Here is a 10,373-nt window from a genome sequence, read left to right as displayed (position 1 = left end):
GTTTCACCCCGTACTCATTGTGTACATGTACATTAAGGCCTGATCTTTGAGTTCTACGTTAACTAGGTTTCAAATGATTTAGGGTTTTGAAAATAAGCATTAATATCTGGTTGTTGTTGTTGTTGTTATTACAGCTTCAGGATGAATTGGGTAAAAGTAAGAGTGAGTACCACAGACTCGTGGACAGATTGAGATTAGATAAAGCCAGATTTGAGGACCTCTACAGGAAAGGTGAGTAAGGTGCTCTGCAGATATACAAGACTGGTTTACAGATTATGATTAGATAAAGCCAAATTTGAGGACCTCTACAGGAAGGTGAGTAAGCTGCTCTGCTGATATACAAGACTGGTTTACAGATTATGATTAGATAAAGCCAAATTTGAGGACCTCTACAGGAAAGGTGAGTAAGGTGCTCTGCTGATATACAAGACTGGTTTACAGATTATGATTAGATAAAGCCAAATTTGAGGACCTCTACAGGAAAGGTGAGTAAGGTGCTCTGCTGATATACAAGACTGGTTTACAGATTATGATTAGATAAAGCCAAATTTTGAGAACCTCTACAGGAAAGGTGAGTAAGGTGCTCTGCTGATATACAAGACTTGGTTTACAGATTGAGATTAGATAAAGCCAAATTTGAGGACCTCTACAGGAAAGGTGAGTAAGGTGCTCTGCTGATATACAAGACTGGTTTACAGATTATGATTAGATAAAGCCAAATTTGAGAACCTCTACAGGAAAGGTGAGTAAGGTGCTCTGCTGATATACAAGACTGGTTTACAGATTATGATTAGATAAAGCCAAATTTGAGAACCTCTACAGGGAAAGGTGAGTAAGGTGCTCTGCTGATATACAAGACTGGTTTACAGATTATGATTAGATAAAGCCAAATTTGAGGACCTCTACAGAAAGGTGAGTAAGGTGCTCTGCTGATATACAAGACTGGTTTACAGATTATGATTAGATAAAGCCAAATTTGAGAACCTCTACAGGAAAGGTGAGTAAGGTGCTCTGCTGATATACAAGACTGGTTTACAGATTATGATTAGATAAAGCTAAATTTGAGAACCTCTACAGGAAAGGTGAGTAAGGTGCTCTGCTGATATACAAGACTGGTTTACAGATTATGATTAGATAAAGCCAAATTTGAGGACATCTACAGGAAGGTGAGTAAGCTGCTCTGCTGATATACAAGACTGGGTTTACAGATTATGATTAGATAAAGCCAAATTTGAGGACCTCTACAGGAAAGGTGAGTAAGGTGCTCTGCTTATATACAAGACTGGTTTACAGATGATGATTAGATAAAGCCAAATTTGAGACCTCTACAGGAAAGGTGAGTAAGGCGCTCTGCTGATATACAAGACTGGTTTACAGATTATGATTAGATAAAGCCATTTGAGAACCTCTACAGGAAAGGTGAGTAAGGTGCTCTGCTGATATACAAGACTGGTTTACAGATTATGATTAGATAAAGCTAAATTTGAGAACCTCTACAGGAAAGGTGAGTAAGGTGCTCTGCTGATATACAAGACTGGTTTACAGATTATGATTAGATAAAGCTAAATTTGAGGACATCTACAGGAAAGGTGAGTAAGCTGCTCTGCTGATATACAAGGACTGGTTTACAGATTATGATTAGATAAAGCCAAATTTGAGGACCTCTACAGGAAAGGTGAGTAAGGTGCTCTGCTTATATACAAGACTGGTTTACAGATTATGATTAGATAAAGCCAAATTTGAGGACATCTACAGGAAAGGTGAGTAAAGCTGCTCTGCTGATATACAAGACTGGTTTACAGATTATGATTAGATAAAGCCAAATTTGAGGACCTCTACAGGAAAGGTGAGTAAGGTGCTCTGCTTATATACAAGACTGTTTACAGATTATGATTAGATAAAGCCAAATTTGAGAACCTCTACAGGAAAGGTGAGTAAGGCGCTCTGCTGATATACAAGACTGTTTACAGATTATGATTAGATAAAGCCAAATTTGAGAACCTCTACAGGAAAGGTGAGTAAGGTGCTCTGCTGATATACAAGACTGGTTTACAGATTATGATTAGATAAAGCTAAATTTGAGAACCTCTAACAGGAAAGGTGAGTAAGGTGCTCTGCTGATATACAAGACTGGTTTACAGATTATGATTAGATAAAGCTAAATTTGAGAACCTCTACAGGAAAGGTGAGTAAAGGTGCTCTGCTGATATATACAAAACTGGTTTACAGATTATGATTAGATAAAGCCAAATTTGAGAACCTCTACAGAAAATGTGAGTAAGATCAGAGCCTGAATTTTCAGAAGTTAATACCAGATTTAAATGTAACTTTAAGCCAAGTCTTCAATTTTTGTACTTAGCCTAAAAAAATTGTGTAACATTATATTAAATATCAACTAAAACTTCTGCTGCTATACTTTAAGTTTGGAGAACTGAATTGGCCGCTGAGTTTGGCTAAAAACTTTAAATATGACTTCATACCAGTATTAGGTACCTACACTTTTGAACAACTGGGCCCTGTACCCCAGATATAAAACTCTCCTTAGTATACATGTTGAAAAGGTTGAAGAATTTGGGTACATCATATCAGGCTTTCATTGAATAATAACATGGCTGCCAAACGATGAGAAAAAGAGAAAAATCGTGATGAGTAGACTTTACAGGTACATTAATGACCCTGGGTGTATTAACTCACATGTTATCAAGCATCTTATCATGAATGAGCAGGCTATGCGTCTTTTGTGAAAGTACAGTATTATCCAGATCAGGTTCCTAATTGCCTCCACACAGTATTATCCAGGTCAGGTTCCTTATTGCAACCACACAGTATTATCCAGGTCAGGTTTCTAATTGCCTCCACACAGTATTATCCAGGTCAGGTTCCTAATTGCCTCCACACAGTATTATCCAGGTCAGATTCCTAATTGCCTCCACACAGTATTATACAGGTCAGGTTCCTAATTGCCTCCACGTAGTATTATCCAGGTCGGGTTCCTAATTGCCTCCACACAGTATTATACAAGTCAGGTTCCTAATTGCCTCCACACAGTATTATCCAGGTCAGGTTCCTAATTGCCTCCATACAGTATTATACAGATCAGATTCCTAATTGCCTCCACAGGGTATTATACAAGTCAGATTCCTAATTGCCTCCACACAGTATTATCCAGGTCAGGTTCCTAATCGCCTCCACACAGTATTATACAGGTCAGATTCCTAATTGCCTCCACACAGTATTATACAGATCAGATTCCTAATTGCCTCCACAAGGTATTTTACAAGTCAGGTTCCTGATTGCCTCCACACTGTATTATACATGTCAGGTTCCTAATTGCCTCCACACAGTATTATCCAGATCAGGTTCCTAATTGCCTCCACAGGGTATTATCCAGGTCAGGTTCCCTAATTGCTTCCACACAGTATTATCCAGGTCAGGTTCCTAGTTGCCTCCACACAGTATTATCCAGGTCAGGTTCATAATTGCCTCCACACAGTATTATCCAGGTCAGGTTCCTAATTGTCTCCACATAGTATTATACAGGTCAGGTTCCTAATTGCCTCCACACAGTATTATCCAGGTCAGGTTCCTAATTGCCTCCACACAGTATTATACAGGTCAGGTTCCTAATTGCCTGCATACAGTATTATACAGGTCAGGTTCCTAATTGCCTTCACGTTGTGTTATACAGGTCAGGTTCCTAATTGCCTCCACAGGGTATTATACAAGTCACGTTCCTAATTGCACACTGTGTTATACAGGTCAGATTCCTAATTGTCTCCACACAGTATTGTACAGGTCAGGTTCCTTATTGCCTGCATACAGTATTGTACAGGTCAGGTTCCTAATTGCCTCCACACAGTATTATCCAGGTCAGGTTCCTAATTGCCTCCACACAGTATTATCCAGTTCAGGTTCCTAATTGCCTCCACACAGTATTATACAGGTCAGATTCCTAATTGCCTCCACACAGTATTATACAGGTCAGGTTCCTAATTGCCTCCACACAGTATTATACAGGTCAGGTTCCTAATTGCCTCCACACAGTATTATCTAGGTCAGGTTCCTAGTTGCCTCCACACTGTGTTATACAGGTCAGATTCCTAATTGTCTCCACACAGTATTATACAGGTCAGATTCCTAATTGCCTCCACTCTCTAATCATTTCTATACACTGTATTAAATTCTTCAACCTTTTCTCTTTTGTTTGCGAAGTATTTATTCAAGCATGTTCTCAAACCATTATTCTGTGTACACTGATAAAATTATACTTTTTTGGAAGTCCTGATATTGGCCAATTCAACCAATGTACGTGTAGTTTTGCCAAAATCAAAAATAAAAAATGCTCATAAATTGCACTGAAAGTTGCTCTTTCATATATGATAAGATTGAGGAATTAGGGTATTACACATTCTGGCCCTTGGTTACCTCCCCTTTTTGAACTTCATCATGTACATGTAATTTTCAGGTAAAGGCAGACTTGAAGAAGCCAAAGTTAAATACCTGCGGTCGACAGTCAAATTACACAAGCTTCACAATGACTATGTGTTAGGGATCAAAGAGACTCAGCTTCATCAGGAACATTACCTGGACAAAAACCTGCCCACTTTTCTGGATTATCATCAGAACACTCAGCACATACTAGTGGAGCAGTGGTATGTAGACATGGTTCAGTTCCTGCTTGGTTTTGTCATTTTTAGCTCACCTGTACAAAGTACAGGCGTACATGTATCTTATGTCGTACCCTGAGCATCGGCGTTGCCATCCAATAAAAGGGAAAGCATTGTTAAACGAAATATTAGAGGCGGGATCTTATAAAGTACTGAGAATATTGAGATCAGGTTTAACACACATGTAGAGCACAATAACACGAGGGGGATATTCCACCATTAGTTCTGTGTGCACGTTTTAATACCGTAAAGTACTGAATTCCTGACTTAGTGTATTGTGTATTAGAATCAGAGTTAAACAAAATGTTTGGGGTGGTGTCTCAAAAAAGTACTGTCGGTGTTGAGATCAGAGTTCGCACATATGTAGAGGATACTAACAAGAGGAGGATATTCAGTTGTTGATATGGTGTGTGCATATTAAATACCGTAATTTACCAAATTCCTGACTTAATGTATTGTGTATTATACATGCGTGTAAAACACAGTGACACAAGTGGGATGTTCCAGGGCTGACGTTCTGTGAACATATTAAGTAACGTGAGGTTCCACTCTGGCAGAAGGTGGGAGGGTCTCTCAGGAGCCTCTCATCAGGGAGGTTCCTGCTAGCTTCCACTCTGGCAGAAGGTGGGAAGGTCTCTCAGGATCCTCTCATCAGGGAGATTCCTGCTGGCTTCCACTCTGGCAGAAGGTGGGAAGGTCTCTCAGGAGCCTGTCATCAGAGACACTCTGGCAGAAGGTGGGAAGGTCTCTCAGGATCCTCTCATCAGGGAGGTTCCTGCTGGCTTCCACTCTTGCCGTTCGTGGGAAGGTCTCACAGCAACTTGCGGATGGTCAGTGGTTTCCCCGGGCTCTGCCTGGTTTTCTTCCAGTACAATGCTGGCTTCCATCATATGTGAAATAGTCTTGAGAACGGCATAAAATACCAGTCAAAGAAATAAAATAAAATAAATCAGTGGGGTTCCTGTGAGTTGAAGTCCAGTTGAAGTCTTCTTTTCCTATCGTAGGAAGGTCTGCCAGCAAGCGGCGAATGGTCGTCGGTTTACCGCAGTCTCTGCCCAGTTCCCTCCCATCATAATGCTGGCCACCAATGAGTACTGCATGAAACACTTGTCAGATAAATAAATAAGTAAATATGAAACACAATTTATGATGTTACATGTATCTGGAAATGAAAAATAAATTTTACATTTATTGAACTGCTTTCAGTAAAGACATTCTGCTGGACTACTCCCGCCTTACAAACCTGGGACAGCCTCAGTACCAGGACATTTATAACGCAATCCAAGATGCTGTACAGGGAATTAACCCTGATGAAGAATACAATAAATTCATGCAGGAAAACAGGCAAGTCACTGAATGCTTACAGGAGTTGTCTCCCTTTGCTTTCCAGCAGCTCCATTTGTTTCCCCTTAAAGTGCTGATGCCAGACTGCATTGAAAATGGCATGTATGATAAACTCACTAATAACGGGCCTAGAATTTCGAAATTTCTTGCGGTAATCCAGTAGGATTCCCACGGTCAGAGACCTCGAGAATCCAAAGTTTCCAAAGTTCAAAAAAGCATTATTTACTTGGACAAATGGAACCTGTACCAAAATCATTAATCCACAAACAATTTCCTGCCCGAAAGAGTAACTTAAGTTCATAAGTAAGTTAAATGAAATTTATTTATTGAAACAATGTGACTGTGTGCATGGCATTGTCAAACTTTCAGGTTTGGCTTCAGGAGGTGCCGCGTGCCGTCTTGTTCGAATGTCACAACGCCTGCAACAATTTTGCCTTTGTATCATTTTTTTATCTTCTCGCAATGTTTCTGACATATCTGGCAGATTGCCAACACAGCTTTATCTACGGGATCATCAAACACGAACTTATAATTGTCTCTGAGGTCCCTTTTCATTATATACATTTCCCTTTTTTTCGGTGAAGGCTGTTTTTACTGTAGCCATTATCAAGGGAGAGACCTGTCGGTTCTCCAAACAGTGCGAGTACACCACTGCTGTTTTTGTAAACACGGGTATAATCTTCCACTTTGCTTTATTTTTATTATTATTGACAATGTTAAGCGTAACCCCTTAACTTACCAAGTGTATATTTAACGCAAGCAAGGACTGTTAAATTGACTTTAAAAATACTTTTGAGTACTCGGCAAACATGACCGCCGCGACAGAGGTGGTCACTGATACGCTGTCTTATGCCTTCAAGTGTTCAGAGAGTGTGTCTTGTATCGCACACTGCCATTAGCCAAAATTTCTCGATTCAACTAGTCATGCATTTCGGAACAAATTCAACCGATGGAAGTTGAAAGTGTGGATGGCCATAATCGTTTCCCAGCGATGTACGTTAAAACTGAATTCATCCTGTTCCTTGTGCAATGCCTTAGAAGAAATAAATAAACACTTCCTCTGTACATGTGGGTTCCTGTAGACAAGGGTGGTGAGTGTTTTTGCTCAATCGATTCCCGGATTCGCGTCGAAATTCTAGGCCTGCTTATAACAAATGTTACTACATATATTCATTCCAAGAATGTAAAAACTATGAATATGAGGAGGTTTTTTGGTGGCGTATTAGATATTTTAAAGTGTTTTTTGTACTTTGGGCTGACTACAGAGCATGATACAGATTATGTGACACTAGTTGAGGAGTCGACAGGTCTACAGCAAAATGAAGCTTATTCTTTGACGTAAGAGCTAGTAAATCTTGGTAAAGGTCTGTATTTATGATCAGGTTTGAAGTATAACCCAAAACAAATACATTGTACGGAAATTGTGTCTAGAAAGAAGGCGATGAAAATGATTTTTTGCCTCTAAATTTATAGCTACCTGTATGTGACCTATCGCAGAGATGTTCATATATTGAGTGGCACAAACTCTTCACCCTTGATTCCATTTTTATTAGTTGATGATTTAACCATTTTGTTGATGCCCAGGTCTGAAGCTTTACATGTAGGCAATCTGTTATTGACTTTCATGACACTTTATACGGAATCAGTTAATATCGTGATTGAAGGTCATTAAAAGTTCTTGCCTTTCAATAGTTGGGAGACACTAGGTGTAGATTCAATACCAGGCTTGGACAGAAAAATTGCACATTCCCCTGCTCTCTATGTCTGTTGGGCTTTTGGTGACAGTAAGCAGACGATGATGCCTTTTTGGTTTTGGGGGCCGTCCGACACTTGTTAATGACAACTTCTCTTCCACCAGTATGATGTGTGTATCATCAAGTCACACGTGGGAAAGTTCATCAGCATTTCTGTATAACGGTGATGCCTTTTTGGTTTTGGGGGCAGTCCGACACTTGTTAGTGACAACTTCTCTTCCACCAGGATGATGTGTGTATCATCAAGTCACACGTGGGAAAGTTCATCAGCATTTCTGTATAACGGTGATGCCTTTTTGGTTTTGGGGGCAGTCCGACACTTGTTAGTGACAACTTCTCTTCCACCAGGATGATGTGTGTATCATCAAGTCACACGTGGGAAAGTTCATCAGCATTTCTGTATAACGATGATGCCTTTTTGGTTTTGGGGGCAGTCCGACACTTGTTAGTGACAACTTCTCTTCCACCAGGATGATGTGTGTATCATCAAATCACACGTGGGAAAGTTCATCAGCATTTCTGTATAACGATGATGCCTTTTTGGTTTTGGGGGCAGTCCGACACTTGTTAGTGACAACTTCTCTTCCACTAGGATGATGTGTGTATCATCAAGTCACACGTGGGAAAGTTCATCAGCATTTCTGTATAACGATGATGCCTTTTTGGTTTTGGGGGCAGTCCGACACTTGTTAGTGACAACTTCTCTTCCACCAGGATGATGTGTGTATCATCAAGTCACACGTGGGAAAGTTCATCAGCATTTCTGTATAACGATGATGCCTTTTTGGTTTTGGGGGCAGTCCGACACTTGTTAGTGACAACTTCTCTTCCACGAGGATGATGTGTGTATCATCAAGTCACACGTGGGAAAGTTCATCAGCATTTCTGTATAACGGTGATGCCTTTTTGGTTTTGGGGGCAGTCCGACACTTGTTAGTGACAACTTCTCTTCCACCAGGATGATGTGTGTATCATCAAGTCACACGTGGGAAAGTTCATCAGCATTTCTGTATAACGATGATGCCTTTTTGGTTTTGGGGGCAGTCCGACACTTGTTAGTGACAACTTCTCTTCCACCAGGATGATGTGTGTATCATCAAGTCACACGTGGGAAAGTTCATCAGCATTTCTGTATAACGATGATGCCTTTTTGGTTTTGGGGGCAGTCCGACACTTGTTAGTGACAACTTCTCTTCCACCAGGATGATGTGTGTATCATCAAATCACACGTGGGAAAGTTCATCAGCAACTTGCCAGAGGTCAGTGGTTTACCCTGGACTCTCTGCCATGGGTGAAACTGATCACTTTCAATGAAAAATTGAAAACTTGTTGAGTATGATTTTTAAACAGTAATCAAATCAGATAACGTAGTTGGTGATTTAACTGTAATTTGTTGTTGTTGTTTTTTGTCTTGTCACAGGTCTGAGCCGTTAGGGAGCTTGTGGTTTGAGTTTGATGAGGTTGTTGTTTATTGTCTTGTCACAGGTCTGACCCGTTAGGGAGCTTGCGGTTTGAGTTTGATGAGGTTGTTGTTTATTGTCTTGTCACAGGTCTGACCCGTTAGGGAGCTTGCGGTTTGAGTTTGATGAGGTTGTTGTTTATTGTCTTGTCACAGGTCTGACCCATTAGGGAGCTTGCGGTTTGAGTTTGATGAGGTTGTTGTTTATTGTCTTGTCACAGGTCTGACCCGTTAGGGAGCTTGCGGTTTGAGTTTGATGAGGTTGTTGTTTTTTGTCTTGTCACAGGTCTGACCCATTAGGGAGCTTGCGGTTTGAGTTTGATGAGAAGTTGCTGGACGACTATCAGGGCAGTTTACAGGTGGACCAATTAGCCTGTGACGACTTGACCCTGGAAACACTCAAACACAGGTAATTCTGTTAATGCACTCACCTGCATGAGTTATTGGCTAGACGTTTCCAAAATAACCTGCTAGACCTTTCAGCCAGGTGTGTACTAATTCTTCAACCTTTTTAATGACCTCTGCAACCAATATTTAGAAACATTATGTGAGAAACTTTGTGTAGAAAAATAATTTGCACAGTGTTTGGCAGCTTACATCTTTAGTGACACAAACATACCATGTTAATGTCATTTTCATGATAACTGTATGCATAAATTCCACTGAAAAATACTTCAGAGGTTGAAGATTTAACTATGTTTTCGGGTTGCTCATCTGGATTGTTGCACAGAACATTCTCTTGGTTGTTTGAAATAATTGTTTCACTGCATATCCTGCATAGACAAACAGTACATTTATTGTTTCACAGAAATAACAAATACATTGTCTTGGTTGTTCAAAATAACTGTTTCACTAGCATCTAAAATACATTGTTCGGGTTACCTACATTGCATTGGTCCTTTCACAGAAGTGAGAAATACATTCTCTTGGTTGTTCAAAATAACTGTTTCACTAGCATCTAAAATACATTGTTCGGGTTACCTACATTGCATTTGTCGTTTCACAGAAGTGAGAAATACATTCTCTTGGTTGTTCAAAATAATTGTTTCTGGGTTGCATATATACATTGTATATTGATTATTTCACGAAAGTAGAAATACATTTTCTGTGTTGTATAGAAATAATAAATACGTTTCCTCATTTATAAAG

The 10,373-nt window shown here is 39.9% G+C and overlaps 1 protein-coding gene across 1 annotated transcript in view; it reads left to right on the top strand.

Annotated features, from left to right (window-relative positions):
- LOC135462603 (tyrosine-protein kinase Fer-like) overlaps positions 1 to 10,373 on the top strand; it is a 49,869-nt gene that overhangs the window by 21,963 nt on the left and 17,533 nt on the right. Inside the window, 4 exon segments of the mRNA XM_064739828.1 lie at positions 135 to 231; positions 4,466 to 4,652; positions 5,874 to 6,011; positions 9,511 to 9,633. Coding sequence (XP_064595898.1) covers positions 135 to 231; positions 4,466 to 4,652; positions 5,874 to 6,011; positions 9,511 to 9,633 — 545 coding nt within the window.

This window comes from Liolophura sinensis, chromosome 2 (genome assembly GCF_032854445.1).
Source record: "Liolophura sinensis isolate JHLJ2023 chromosome 2, CUHK_Ljap_v2, whole genome shotgun sequence".
Taxonomy (NCBI): Eukaryota; Metazoa; Mollusca; class Polyplacophora; order Chitonida; family Chitonidae; genus Liolophura; species Liolophura sinensis.
Note: the sequence above shows the minus strand (reverse complement) of the source record. Positions and strands in the feature narration are given on the sequence as shown.